The following is a 15,559-nucleotide window of genomic DNA, read 5'->3' as shown; positions in this document are numbered from 1 at the left end:
GATGAGTGAGAGGGTTTAATAAATTTCATCCATACACTCTTAGTTGGTGATGTACCTTCTCTCTTTTTGGTCACTTTTGTGATTAGCCCTTATATGTTTGTCCTCGTATTCCTTCATAATAAAGAAGCAAATATGTACACAGCTGAAATGTGCATAATGAGCAGAATAAAACCAGTCAAAAAAGTTGAATCATATGTAAGTATGCATCAACTTAATCCAGCTTAACCAAACATATGTAACAAGAATTTGAGTGATATACAAGCCACAAGACCTCCAAAATAGATGTTTTTTCAATATACTTATGTATTCTTTCATATTCCTCATCAAATCCATGAAACAAACATATAAAACCATGGTGAAATCACAGATTCTCTTCTATCTCTTTACACTTAACAGTAGCTAGAAAACACCTCAAACCAAATTTTACAAACTCAATCCCCAATATTCAGAATCAGGCCCTAACATTCAAGTCTTATTGTTCCGCTTCAAACCAAATTAAGATGATGAAAATGAAACAACACTGTAAAAAGGACAAAGGGCTACAATTAAGTTTATACATGATCATTTTCAGGACCCTCTATTGATATGTTTCTCTTGTTTTGTTGTGTCATTGGTAAAAGGGTACCTTTGTCTCTATATTTGACTCTCTTTGGGCCAACATTCTTTTCACCCTTTTTCCATACTCTTGAAGACACCAACTTCAATCCTCTCCTCATGTACGTTACTAGAAGGGTAACAAGCTCTCTGCAGAGTCAACAAATAAACTAATCTTTATCTTTATCATCCTCGCTGATTTGACTAAAATACCCTTTTTCACATGAAGAAATTTTACTTACAAGGGTGAACATGGAGATCGGCCACCATTCACATAATAAATGAACAAGTATGCATCATAATGTTGGCCATTGATAAAATAAAAGGAATTCAGCCTCCTTACACAAAGGAAGGACATTTTCTGATACAAATGGATTGCAGAATTGTTGTAAGAAATTACATGAAGGTAAACTGCTCTGCAATTTGGCATACTTGAACCATACTTGATCACCTCTCGAATCAGTGAAGTGGCTGAAATGTTTTGAAATAGCAATCTACTTTCAACCAGAATAATCATTCAAGAAAATTTGTCAAAGAAAAATGAAATGGCTGTTTTTTTACCTATACCAAAATTTCTATATGACTCTACCACTCCTAGAGTCAGAATATAAACTAGAGCCTGATCTGATCTTGATTTGTCATATCTCAGCATATCTTCTATCTACAATGCATAGAATGAAATTAGTTTCCTTGTTTATATAACAAAGAACTTGGCATTATTGATTGCATTAAGAAGATAAAGGTATTTTAGGTAGAATGAGAAAATCACCTCACTTTCTTTTGCCATAATGATTCTTGCAGTGACGAATCCAATAAGTTCATCACTTTCACCATTAGGACGATTTCGGTCAACTGCTCCCCAAGAAACTATATCGTGACCATGAACAACATTGTGGAAGAATTCAATTTCATACCTAAGGATAGATAGTCACAAAGAACTGATCTTGTTGAGAAAGTATTCATTATCTTTAATAGAACCCTTTATGTAAAAGGGTTAATCACAAATACTGACAAAAAACATTAACTCATTCAGTCACCAAAGTTCTGATTGGGTTCAATAGAGCCAAAACATCAATTTTTGTGTCAATGTTGGCAGAACCAAATTAGAAATTTCATGATCGAATGAGTAAATTTCAAATAGTTTGTTGTCAGTATATGTCGTTTAAAAAAAGAAAGGGATCTTCTAACCTGATGGGAAACAGATCGCCATGGATTTTTACAAGAACATCTAGATCAGTGGGTTGTATAGGCCTGTAAGATATGGATGGATGGCGGGGTGCTCTCAAGTTCATCATTGAAAATACCCAATAAAAGTTTGATGTGTGACACCATTTATGTCACTCAACCAAAAGGGGCCATGCAGCAGTCATTGAAACTAGTAGATAACTTTCCATGTTAGCAATTTTGCAAAATCATGCATATTCAAAGACAAAACGGTGAACCACTAAGTGTTAAAATGGGAATTAGTTGCATAGAAGAAGTAACTGGAATTGTGAGTGGAATCATATGATATCAATCTAGTTGAAAAATCCATGTAATTACTTAAGCTGATCATGCCCCCAAGTAAGCACAGCTAACAAACAAAGCACTCTTCCATCAATCCTAAATGATATACAAACAAGAAAGTATGCATATAACAAGAAAATGATTCAAAAAGTAACAAATACCAAACACAATGAGCTGTGATCCTTGAGATTAGTTAGTGGTTATTGTTGGACATAAATGAGTAAAAGTTTGCCCCAATTGGCAAGTGTTGATGGCGGTTGGCGGAGATTATTGATGGGTGAAGGGGCAATCGAAATGGAAAGATTAAAAATCAAATCTTTAAGAAAGAAACCCAATCAAATGATCAAAAAACTAAAACTGAAAGTAACAATGATCAAGATCGAATTGAAAGTGTAAGGGGGCTTACCACATCGTTAAGCGGCGAGATTAGGTCGAATTAAAGATGGTGTCGTCTTGTTTATAAGTAGAAAGGAGAAGGAAGGAGGAAGGGAGGGATCGGAGAAGATGGGAAATTGGAAAAGTTGGAAGAAAGGAATCTCGAATGTGAGGAACAGGAACAAGCACATGAACAGGAACAGGGGAGAGTTCGGTCGGGTCAATGACTCGGTTTCTATAAAAATTAAGAAGGGAATCCCAAGACCCAATTTTTCATTCTTGAGTGGCAAGAGAATCCGTTTATATAATTATATTTCTTGTTTTTGATACGTGCAACTCATTAAATAAGTAATAAATACCCAAATAATCATTTAATAACCATCGTCAATGTAATAGTATTTCATTATATTACAATGTAATACTATTTCGTAATATTGTAATATAGTGTAAAGGATAATATGGTTTTAAGTTAAAGGGAATGGTGTCATGTCTTTAATTTTTGTTGTCACATATATCTCATGTGTTGCGTCCAAGTTCTCGTGGCTTCGCGTCACTTTAGTAGTGTGTAGGGTCTAGTCTGATATCTGGTTTTAGGCTACAATAGAAAAGATATTAGAGCGATTCCGGATGTGGCCCGAAACCTCACCAAAGCTTAAGTAAGTATTTTTGTGAGATACGTAAGAGAACGGAAGGTAAAATCTTAAGTATAATCTATAAGGAAGTAATGACTATTCTTCACCTGGTTTGCTCATCAGACCTCCTTGGTTTATATATGAAATTTCTGGGGGAAACTTACATTGGTTTTCAGACGGGAAAGTACATCAATACAAGTTGATAGGCATTTATTGACGTGTCTTTTCCTTTGATTCTCATGTCTACCCATTAAAATGTTGAATCCTGGTGATAAGGGGTTGTCGTCTTGGTCCGTTCCGGTAGAAGACCATTGTGACAGGTCTTGGACACAAGTCAACGAAGACATATGTCATTAAGCATCCCTAGTTTTAACTTAAGTGTTACCTAAGTTAAAAATATTTATCGTCTCGTTCTCATCTCCTTCCGTCCGGGCAGTGAAATAAGAGGGTCGAAATGGGCATTAATGGGAAGCCTTTTCACTGACGTTTGCGTTCCTCGAGGAGAAATCATCATCCCATTTTACCCTACCTATAAAAGTTGATCTCATTTTGAATTTCTTATTACTGTCTTTTGGCTTTTCTTCTCTTACCCTTGGAAATTATACTTCCGTGTTTCTATAGTAAAAATGGGCAAAGTGATTGTGGAATCCATTCCCACCTATATCGATTCCGACTATCTAAAACAAATCATGAAGGTTTATAAAATGAAAGACGCTTTTACACATGAAGTTGCTCCACCAGAGACTTCCATCAAGGAAGCTGGGGATAATCAAGTCGGCGTTTATCTGCATGTAACATCCCATAAATCAAGGTAAAAATTTCATTTTTGAAACCAATCCAAAACCATAAGCGTTTACAAATCATAGTTTCCAAAAGTCATAAACATGAATCAGAGTATCCCAAAATCATAATCTCATAAAAATCCAGGATGATGTGCACGATCAAGCTTTCGCCTTGCCTCAATCATCTGAAGTACCTGAAACATAAAACTGAAACTGTAATTCAAAGCTTAGTGAGTTCCCCAAAGTACCACCACACAATAGAACATGTACAAAACACATACTGGGTCCACAACCTCCTGGTTGGATTACCCCTGGCCCACAACCTTTCGGTTGGATTGCCCTGGCCCACAACTTTTCGGTTGGATTTCCTAATATATATTGGGTCCACAACTTCCTGGTTGGATTACCCCTGACGCACAACCTTCCAGTGGATTGCCATGACCCACAACCTTTCGGTTGGATTGCCCGAGTTTGTTGACTGGCAGCACAAAGCAGTACAATCTCAACCCAACCACACTATGTCAATATATATAACAGATAAAATACATAACAACAACCAGATAATCATGCAGATCTTAACAATTCATCACAGTATTAGCAACAATTCAAACTAGAATACACCAACTACTGGGTCAGCATTGGTGCCTTCAACCCCCAAGTATACTGAGGAAAACTCACCTCACGATCTGAAAGATAGCAGAAATGATAACTGCTCCAAATGCCAACTATACAGGTCACCATACAACAAACAATGACCTAACATCAAACTACTGCTCAAAATACCCAAAATACCCCTAAGTCAAACTTTGTTAAATTCCTTGTCAAAGAGTCAAAAAAAGTCAAGGGAGGTCAACACAGACTGAGTACGCCCATCGTATTCAGTTACTACGCTCAACGTAGTAGATCCCTTCCTGGTTACAGGGCTCCAGCCTGGTACGCTCAGCGTACCACCAGGTACGCCCAACGTACTTGTCCAGTTCCATTTTCCTTCATTAAGTGCTTATTTCATTAAGATCTCATGTCTAAAACTCAAATCTAGTCCTAAATAATATTCTAAGTCATAAAGTTTCCAACTTTATGACTTTCCATTGCTAGAAGGAGTCCATACACCAAAACCCTAACTTAATACACGAACCAAAGCATCATAACTCTTGCATGGAAGGAAGAAAGAGACTAAGATCACATTTTTATGGTTTCTCGTAGCTCCATAATGGATAAAGTTTCCAACTTTATCCATTAGGATGGTCCAAATAACCAAGATATGGTCTTTAAGTCTTAAAGAGACTAAAATGCATCTTTCTCAACTTAATCCATTAAGTCCAAGTCTCAAACGTTATCCATAACGAGGTCACAAACTTTCAAGATCTAAACTTTATGCATGAAAGTGACCAAAAAGTGACAAATATGAAAATTAGCAGGATCTATGAAACTAATGAGCAAGTTTGAAGCTTTTTACTTACAAAGGTTCAGAAATGATGTAATTTTGTTGGATCTATGCTTGAATCCTTCTTCCATACACTTTGCCACCACCTTGTTCTTCAAGATCCCACCTTCTAATGGAGAAATAAGCTCATAAATGATGCCAATGCTCAAAATAAGTTATAGGAGGCTAGAGTTTCGAGCTAGAGGCTCAAGAGGGTGGAGGCTCATGATAGGAAGGACCCCCACAATCCTATCTAATTACTTTTTAACTTAAAACATACCGAACTAAAATCCTTATTCCAAGAAAGAAGGCTGAAACATCATTTTTTCCGTTTTACCCTTTGACTCCAAAACATAAACCAATGGCTTGGATCGCATAACCAATATTATCAACATTCAATATGGTCTAAACCCTATTCCCTTGAAGCCCAAGGCCTTTACTTGATCCATTTATTGTCCACAATCTCGAAATATGAAACTTCTCAAAACAAGATATTACACTGTAATTCCTTCTTTTGATATTATGTTTCCCCGCCTACTCTTTTCATCGGAGACGTGTGTCGTGTTTACATGGTGCACCTTTCTCAGATTAGCCCTAACGGGTTCCAAAAGCTTATGTGTTTTCTTTTGTTGAGCAAAGCTTTAGGGTTCGAACCAGATGTCTCACTATCTTGATTGTAATACTTCAATTGGAGACTGGATAACCTTTTCTAGTAGACAGGGGGTCATGGAATCTGTCACGGTTTATCTGATTCCATCAAATATTAGAAACATGAGTTTTTCTTCGTGGATTCGTCAGTCTTTCTGTTTCCCATGGCGTTAGGGAAACCCACTAAGCGTCCCTTATACCCCAGGCCTGAGCTTTCATCTGAGAATATGGTCGTTTTCGGGCTTTATCTAATCATGTCATCAAGTGGAAAGATCTAAAGGAATTTTACTTGGGCATAGCATGTTTGAGCCCTTATTGGGAAAGCCGAAAGAAAATGTCAGCCCTTATATTCGAGGTTCAAGAGGTTCCCATTATTTCGATATTGAGGCAATAGGTCCCAGAAGTTGGCTTAAAGTTGAGGAAGATCCCCCTTGGGCTCCCAAGTTGGAAAGTCATATGACAACAAGGTCGTCGATAATCTAACCTTATTGAACTGATGTTTAATCATTAAATCTTCGATATATTCAAGGCACTAATCGAAATTCTCATACTCCATAAAATCCTAGAGTTATTCCAAAGTAAAAATCAAAAGCCCTAAAATCGGTTCCATATAGAACTATTATGAACAAATATCAGATAATCTGATTTTATTGAACTGCCATCCGCAATAAGGCGAATAAAAAATCCGTTCAAGCTCAGATTTACCATTACATGGAAACGACGCATCGGGGAAAAAGAAGTGAACCTTTTCACCTTGAGTTGGAATTCGGCGAGTGAAGTCAAAGGAAGAACCTAATAAAAATCAAAACCTAAAACGATAGTTGGTACTTTATCAGGGTGGGAATGAAAAAGCATACCTGAGTTAAGGATATCGAACTATGTACTCTAATCATAAACCACGGAAGATGATAAACAATTAAATTCAACACTTTCGATTTATAGTGATGCCCGAAATCTGTGATGTTGAGACCTTTTTGATTATCAAAAGGTTTATTAAAATTTAACAGATGTGTATGGAAAAAGGCGAACAAAAAATCACCTTAGGATTAAATCAGTTAAGCGGTGAAGGCCAGAAATCAGTACATGGAACATAACATGTGCGAGTAACCGGTAAGCAAACTTGATGGCAATGCAAATTCAAGGCCCAACTCCAAATAACAATCCTATGAAGAAAAACCAAAAAATATTACACATTTATCAATTTTGAAAAAGTAAAAGACTAATTCTATCAGATCCAAATATTTACTGTTTGCTAGATTTAATATATATAATAATGTCGCAGGTGATATCTACAAAAATTAATTACTATTTTGATAAACTCTTTAATTTATAAAAATAATAAATAAATTAGCCTTTTTTTCCATAAGACGTCACGTTATAAACGGGTCTATCCAACCCGTTATCAGATTACAAACGGATCCATCCAACCCGTTATTATGTTACAAATGGATCTACTCGACCCGGAACCTAGTCTACAAAATCTGATTGCTATTACTGACACTGACATCAACCTCCTTCCGATAACCTCTTTTCCCCCAATAAACCACACCTCTATCATCATCACCGTCGTCACATGGCCGCTGAATCCATGTCGGTTAGTGCTTTCCTAATCTTTCTTCTCTTTCATTCATTTCCACACAAATTCATGTCTTTATTTGATAATTGATTCAATTTCTTGTTCTATGAATCTAGTGGTTTTGTTTATATTTGTTTCCTCATCGCCCGTTGATGCATCTTTCTTAGTTATTCAGCCTGGATCGTATGTAATCACAAGAATCTTATCTTCGCCACGCTTATTCTCCCGTTTCCGTGTCATATTTTCATATCCCTTCTTCATGTTCTGGGATTCATCCATTTTATTAAGCAGAGGGTCTTTTCTGTACTCGAATGAAAGTGCTCTTGTTGGACGAGTAATATATGATAGTTTTCAAGAGTACAGAGTTTATGTTGTTCATGGCTACAACTTCATAAATACCATACAAAAAACCAATATCCAGATAGCCTTTATGTGCTTTCACAAGTAGGGTTCCCTTAAGTGCTTTAACAAAACTGTAATCAACTGTAGGAATTTGATGCCACATGGCTTTAGTTTCATATGGAACCAACATACTGATGCTATTTGAATGCTCGTGTATCATTGATTCATTGCTCTGTTGATCTTCATTTCCTATCTCGATCAGTGGAAAAGCTTCTATACTTGGATGTAATTAATTTTACGACATGCTATGCATAAAACAACTATGGCAATTTGAGTATATTGCATCAGCCATGTAAACAGTTGTATTCTTTATTTTATTTTTGTATCATGTCAATTTGAGTCTATTCTTATCTTGATAGGTAAGAACTGTGAAGGTCATCAATGTTTCCTTAAGTGCTTCCGAGCAAGACATCAAGGAATTCTTTTCGTTTTCTGGTGATATTGAATATATTGAGATGAAGAGGTTATTTCCCACTTTCTTTAGGGTTTTTAAACATAAGTTTTTTTTTCTATAAATTATTCTAAAGAAAAATCATGTGATATACACCATTTCAGTGAGAATGAGCGAGCTCAAAATGCATTCGTCACTTTCAAGGAGCCTCAAGGTGCAGAGACTGCAGTTCTACTCTCGGTATATACAAATCTTGATTATCTTGTACACAATTCTTACAATTTATAAGAGTACACTCTTCCACCTTCTGGTTTTGATGATTTCAGGGAGCAACTATAGTCGACCAATCTGTTACCATTGTTCTTGCACCAGAGTACACTCTCCCTCCTTTTACAACTACACTTTCAGATCAACAAAACACCGTATGTTCTTTTTGTTATTTTTATCATCAAGAATGAGTGTAAATGTTAATATTATCTGATGTTTATATAATGTGGTTCATAATTTAGGCAACAGGGGGGCAAGGTGTGGGAGGTGCTGAATCTGCTGTTCAAAAAGCAGAAGATGTTGTGAGCAGTATGTTGGCAAAAGGTTTCATACTGGGAAAAGATGCAGTAAACAAAGCCAAATTGTTTGATGAGAAAGTCCAGTTTACATCAACAGCTGCAGCAAAAGCAGCTACAATAGACCAGAAGATTGGTCTAACTGAGAAAATCAACCTGGGGACAACATTAGTGAATGAGAAAGTGAAAGAGATGGATCAGAAGTTTCAGGTGTCTGAGAAGACAAAAACGGCCTTTGCGACTGCAGAGCAGACTGTAAGTGTTGCGGGATCTGCACTTATGAAGAACCGGTATGTGCTGACTGGGACTGCCTGGGTCGCCGGAGCTTTCAGCAGGGTGACGAAAGCCGCCGGAGAAGTGGGACAGAAGACCATGGAGAAAGTGGCAGTGGAAGAACAGGCGGCTGGAACGGGAACCACCAGGACTACTCATCAAGAACCACCGCCTACTTCTACACACCCTGCTACTGGTTGAACAAGAACACCACATGATCAGGTCTTGTTGCTTCAGTCAAGTGTTAGGCTGTAGATTATGCAGGATTTATGGACTTTATTATTATGAATTTTCTGTTTTTTTCATGGTTTTAGTGGTTTAGGAGTTGGTATATGGAAAAAACACAAGTAGTTGCTTGATATGTTTAATCGTATAATTTGTTTACATGTTATATTTGTATATTTTAGCAATATATGTTGTATAATCCTCCACTTTTGCACATTCACAAAACCTTATTATCTTATCAATCAATTCTAACTTCAAGTGTAAGACAAAATTCATACAAAACATGGTATGACAACAAATTGTGCTAAATGGAGGTTTTCCTTATCATCATCATCTTCATTAGTATGACATGCATTTAAAGGATAGAAAAGGTAAAAAAAGTTAACAGATTTGCAAATCATTTTCTTCAAAAGTAAGTTGGCATTGAAGCTTCTTCCCACTGGCTTGTTTGTTCCCATTATCTGCTTACAGAAGCTTCAATCCACCGGTCACATCATCAACCATATCAGCTGGTCCTGCATGTGTATATATGCACACTTGAAGATCAGTTTTTTTTTTTAAATGAATTGTTAAGGAAATAAGAACAAACATGAAAGGAAGATGAACTTACCAAGAACAGCCATCACTGTCCTTGAATCTGGAAAAAAAAAATAAAGGAAATCAGAATTTTATCTAGAAAGAAAATGCAGGAAATGTTATATACTACTAAAAGACGAGGAAGCTGACTTGGTGCTATCTGTGTTCGCCCTGCATCAATGACAATATGAGTTGGTATGGCCATTGACTTTGCTTTTTCCTGCAAAACAAAAGAGTTCCATATATACATATAAGAAGATGATGCCTAGAAATCAACATACAAACAAGATCATGATTCATGGCAATAAAACTTAACCTGTAAAACCAGCATATCATCTTCACTTTCGATTTTCACCACTACTTTAACCTGCCCACACATCTCCCACCTGCATATTTGCATAAAGTAAACCTACCATAATCAACACTCAACAACACTTTCAGAAAAGGTTTACAGAAGTAGCTACCTGTTTAAAGCTTTAGGTGCCCGATGAAGAATCTTCTTGTAGAGTCCCAAAGTTGCATGGCTGCAAACAACCATAATTATATCTCAAGTAAGACAACAACCATATAATATATCATTTTCAATCTTTTACAGAGGCTTCTAGCTCCACCATTGAAGTAATGGATACCTGCACTGAGCAGCAATCTTCCCTTTCCCCATCTTTAGGTCGTTTCTTACAACCAACACCTGCATAAAACAAGAAATTTCTATTCATTATAGCTCGTAACATATATATTGTTAAGATGTTACATAAAGAAGCTTACCATCTTAAAATCTTCAATAATCTCAGCCAGCTTTTCAATCTCAAGGGGTGGTTTGCCTTTGCCTTTGCCTTTAGTCTGGCCTTTTATGCTTCCATCTACAATTTCAGCTGCCTTGGTTAAAAGAAATTTGCGACCTGGTTTTCGTGCACCAATGAAGAATCCCAAAGCAAGGCAGCCTGCTCCAACCAAGATAGCGCTGATCCATGTTACAGCCATCATATTCGAATCCAAATCAACACCTTTCACTTAAATCCCAATTGATGAAAGCCAAATTCTGACACCCAATTATATGAGAACCTACAAGGAGCATTGGTGAGTTTAGTTGAATGTGCAGATCGATAAAGAGATGTGGTTTCTGCTTAAAGTTTTCTACACATGACAATGAAATTGAAATAATACTGGATAGCTTGAAAGGCAGTTACAAAATACAAATAGCGCATGTATCAATGGCATCTGCCCAAAATCTATCCACCTCAATCATGTAACACGATTTCTACTAATTTGAAAATAATTTACAATGAAACCGAAATAATACTTGGTAGCTTGAAATCAAGCGTATTGAAGGGCTTCCGAATCAAATCGAAAAAATAAAAATGGATTATGGTTTAAATTTACTAGAAACTGTTGAAAGGAGATTAATGCGTAATTAATAAGGATGGAAAGAAGTACCAGTAACTTGATACTACACAAAACAGCATTGGCAAAGTGATCGATGGGGTGATGAGCTCAGTTGGGCATGCCGGCGGCGACCCTCGACGCCTCTAGTTCGCTGCCTCTTTTTGGGTTTTTTTTTGGTCTTTTCAATCTTAACATGTTGAACTTTGTATTTGTATAAGAAAATATACATTGAATTACAAAAATGGTCCCCCTAGTAGATAGAGTAAATTACACGAATCGTCCCTATGGTTTGAGGTAATTTGCACGTTTGGTACCTAATTTATTTTTTTAACTCGGAAGGTCCCTATTGTTTGTTTTTGTTGCGCGCTTGGTCCCTGTCTTACCTAAAAAGACTATTTTGCTCTTGATTTTTTAATTTATTTAAATAAACACACCCACAACCCCACTTCCACCTCACCTTACCTTACCTTACCCACCTCACCTTATTTAAATAAATTAAAAAATCAAAAGCAAAATAGTCTTTTTAGGCAAGACAATGACCAAGCACGCAAAAAAAAACAAACTGTAGGGACCTTCCGAGTTAAAAAATAAGTTAGAAACCAAACGTGCAAATTACCCTAAACCATAGGGGCCAATCGTGTAACTCACTCTAAGTAATATTATCATAGTTCTAAAAAGCGTGTCACGGCGCGCGATACATAGTGTAGCCGTTACAAAAACGTCAAAAACATTATCACAACAAGGCTCACAAACACTTGAATGGGGACTAGGGTTTCGTTCTTTGGGTTTTAAGAGATGGAGGTTGGTTATAAGAAACCCCAAAGACAACTTAAGGTGCTTAAATATGGCACAAACCCTAAAATTTAGGGTTTGCCCCTGATGGTCGTACGTCTCGCGTACGTTGAAGCCTCCGTGATGCGGATGTCGAGCCAGTACGCCCGACGTACTCATAACGTACGCCCAGCATACTCGGCTAGGGTCTAGAACCACCAATCTTCTGAAGGCGATAACTTATTCGTTCTACGTCTGATTTCGACGTTCTTTATATCCACGTAAAGGTAATGGGAAGCTCTATAATTCTATCAACTCTCTTTTGCCTTACCACTTCCCGAGCTTAGATCCCAAAATTCATAAAAGGCTCAAACTATCACTTTACTGCTATATCCTTGGGCTTTAAAACGCGAACCAAACACTCGGTACCTATAACCTACATTATCCACCATCCAAATGGGCCTAAACCTCTCCTTCCCAAGGCTCGAAGCCTTATGATACTTGATCCTCGGGTCACAGTCCCGAATTATGGAATGACCCGAAACAGGATGTTACAACTCTCCCCCACTTAAATTAGATCAAATCACATCCTCACTATCATCCTGGAACCCAAACGCTCAGACCAGTACCTGTTAACTTTTCCTCGAATCACTAGAAAGGTTGTCCCTTACCCTTAGCGACCCTCCAAGGCCACCATCGAACCCCAACCTTGTCAAAACTCACACTCCTAATGATGAACAAATCATTGATCCTTTAACTATAGAACCAACACCTCACTGCTATATTTCTGAAACCCCCAAAACTTTGCTTGACGTCCACACAGGTAGGATTAGCCCGAAACATAACTACTAGGACCCCGCACTGCAATTTGAGCTGAAAACATCCTTTTGGTACCGTACTATCCCACTGGTACCTTTGATAGACAAATTCCTTAACCATAAATTGATGATAAAACGATCTTTTGACTCTCAATATGAGTCCCGCCCATTTGCCAACCCGATACAAGAAATATATTCCGAAATCCAAAGATTTACACTTGAATTCATCCGAAATGTTCTTATTCCACAACAATCTTTAACTAAACTAAAATATAAAATTCTCAATCTACCGCTGAAACTGACAGCCTCACACCTGGTCCAATCACCAGGCTCCTACTGAGATTCTAACTGATAAAGGATACCCTAGCCTACGCATCATACGAATACTAAGCATTGACCACAGAGTCGTCCCATTCTGACGTAATCCAAAATCTCGCCCCAACCAATCCCCACGGGGTCTCACGCGTACTATCATAACCATACGGGCCTCGCCTACGGGTCTCACCCAACTGAGTGTTATACCGGTGTAACCTTGCCTCGGTTCTAACGATCCTCATACCAACTAAAAGTAATCTCATGAAAATATTGTCTGCCTCGACCCGGGCATGAACTGATCATTCCTCAGTTCCACGACCACTCCCATAGTGGCCTACCTCATTCTGGTGAACGCTACGATCTCATCGCAAACTTACAACACTTCCCTGACTGCCTATCATCCTTATGTATGCTACGGCTACCCCGTAGGCTTACTACATTCCCACATCATCCTACCAAACTTGTGAATGCTACGGATGCCCCGTAGTCTTACAACACTTCCATGCTGCCATGGGCCCAACCCATGGTTTTACAGTCCATCTACTATACCGACCATGACCATTGTAAGACAAACCCAAATTCGGTTATAAATTAATTAGGTGTTCGAGTTATGCTTCGAATCCCTAAGCCTTAGTCTGACATGAGCATGGAGAGAGAGACTCCAACACAACTTTCAATCTGGGACCATCCACATATCCACCATGCGTCACTACTGATGGGAAAAGAAACCTGAATATCCATTCTTGTTCATCCTTAGACCAAACGATTATCCCCCACTTGGATTCGAATGCGCTCTTCCAATCCACAAAGAATTTGATGGATTCCCAATCCATCCCACAACCTAATAATTCCAATTGTTAACAACCAGGGCTTACAAGAACTGACATTCCATTAGTAGCCAACCTTAGTGACTATACACATTCCAAAACCAGACGAACACTTCTTGACTTCTCAATGAGCTCAATAATCCCATGTGCTTCCCCTGATACCACTCCAAATCCTTAAGCCACCTCAGCTTGTGGCATACAACTATAACCCTTAACCAGAACAGACGAGTCATCAATTCAACAACTCACTTTCCGAAGAATCTATGTACTCAAAGTTCTCCAAAAGATACCATTAAATTTCTGTTGCCAATCCCAATGACTAAAATAATCCATTCGAACAACACTTTCCCAATAATTAAGAGTAATAAGTTATCAATGTTCAATCCCTACTGAGGGTAGTAGTCGACAACCTGAGCTTTACAATGGCTAGCTTTCCTTGACCAGCCAAGCCTAGCAATTCTACATTCCAATGCCGGATAATCATTCCCAATAACATAATGAATTTCAAGATCATAAGGCGTTTCTCACTGAATCTAGTACAAGTCCTTGGCGATTGATCGGTTGATGAGGAACAATATCTCAATATCGAACAAGCACCCAATCTATTTATCCACTTACTTGGGCTTAGAGTAATTCCCATGTAACCTGCAACTGACCTCGCTCCGAAGGTGCGAACTTGAAAACTACAGGTCTTACACCCATGACCGAACCAATTCCTAACCACCTCGAAACCATGAACACCCTCACACCTCCTGCATTCAGACCCGACATGCCTACCTTGTGGATTCCTTGAACTCTCACTTATACCACTAAATATTTGACCGCCAGCTGGTCTCCCATGCGGAATACTCATGCCTCTTCTAAATACAGCCCACGGTATGCAAAATGACATATGAAAATTCTTTGAATGATGACCTAGTCAATCATAGAGGATCCCTGAACCTTATATGGCATTATTTGAAGCTTCCCAATGTCACAACTTCAAACTCAACAAGAGCGATCCATATCCTCTGAAATATGAAGCACCCTGTACTGAACCCTATCCTGAAGAAATTGTAGAAATTCCAATATGGTTCTAACAATTCTATCATACAAAAGATTTCTGGTCCAACGATACAACACTGGACAGGAAAATACTTATTCTAGACATAAATATCATTACAAAACTGGGACTCAACATACATACCAGTGATTTCTTGCGGCTCGATCTTGACCTCGTGTGGGACGATGGGTGTTGGGGCCTGCACCCCCTCCACTAACCATGCATGACAGCTGGACTTGAAATGACCCGAATGGCGGAAATGAAAACAAATATGATCCTTCTTACAATCTCGGTGCACATGCCCTCTTTCTCCATATATTGAAACACCTTAACTTGTGACAAGAAAACATGTATGACAACCGTCAATTTTGGTCAAACAAAGTCAACCGGGTCAACTCAACTCATATTAGAATTTAGGAGAAATGTGATATTCCCTA

At 38.0% G+C, this 15,559-nt stretch overlaps 3 protein-coding genes across 3 annotated transcripts; 1 reads left to right on the top strand and 2 right to left on the bottom strand.

Annotated features, from left to right (window-relative positions):
* Positions 1-268: 268 nt before the first annotated feature.
* Positions 269-2,751, bottom strand: LOC145138445 (histone acetyltransferase MCC1-like). Its single transcript, XM_079072528.1, has 6 exons — positions 2,507-2,751; positions 1,783-1,969; positions 1,364-1,508; positions 1,156-1,255; positions 837-1,065; positions 269-744 (listed from the first exon to the last, which is right to left on the bottom strand). Exons 2-6 carry the CDS (start codon positions 1,887-1,889, stop codon positions 552-554), a joined length of 774 nt encoding a protein of 257 aa, XP_078928654.1. The 5' UTR covers positions 1,890-1,969; positions 2,507-2,751; the 3' UTR covers positions 269-551.
* Positions 2,752-7,442: 4,691 nt separating this feature from the next.
* Positions 7,443-9,589, top strand: BPA1 (binding partner of acd11 1). Its single transcript, XM_079070814.1, has 5 exons — positions 7,443-7,554; positions 8,298-8,401; positions 8,494-8,569; positions 8,656-8,751; positions 8,839-9,589. The coding sequence occupies exons 1-5, from the start codon at positions 7,534-7,536 to the stop codon at positions 9,364-9,366; spliced, it is 825 nt and encodes a 274-aa protein (XP_078926940.1). The 5' UTR covers positions 7,443-7,533; the 3' UTR covers positions 9,367-9,589.
* Positions 9,590-9,689: 100 nt separating this feature from the next.
* On the bottom strand, positions 9,690-11,542 carry LOC145136708 (Peptidyl-tRNA hydrolase II (PTH2) family protein). The gene is made up of 8 exons (XM_079070815.1): positions 11,401-11,542; positions 10,732-11,028; positions 10,596-10,654; positions 10,431-10,490; positions 10,283-10,352; positions 10,117-10,186; positions 10,001-10,027; positions 9,690-9,905 (listed from the first exon to the last, which is right to left on the bottom strand). Exons 2-8 carry the CDS (start codon positions 10,948-10,950, stop codon positions 9,856-9,858), a joined length of 555 nt encoding a protein of 184 aa, XP_078926941.1. The 5' UTR covers positions 10,951-11,028; positions 11,401-11,542; the 3' UTR covers positions 9,690-9,855.
* Positions 11,543-15,559: the final 4,017 nt, after the last annotated feature.

Source organism: Lactuca virosa, chromosome 9, assembly GCF_052849685.1.
Source record: "Lactuca virosa cultivar CGN04683 chromosome 9, Lactuca_virosa_CGN04683_v6, whole genome shotgun sequence".
In the NCBI taxonomy this organism is placed as follows: Eukaryota; Viridiplantae; Streptophyta; class Magnoliopsida; order Asterales; family Asteraceae; genus Lactuca; species Lactuca virosa.
Note: the sequence above shows the minus strand (reverse complement) of the source record. Positions and strands in the feature narration are given on the sequence as shown.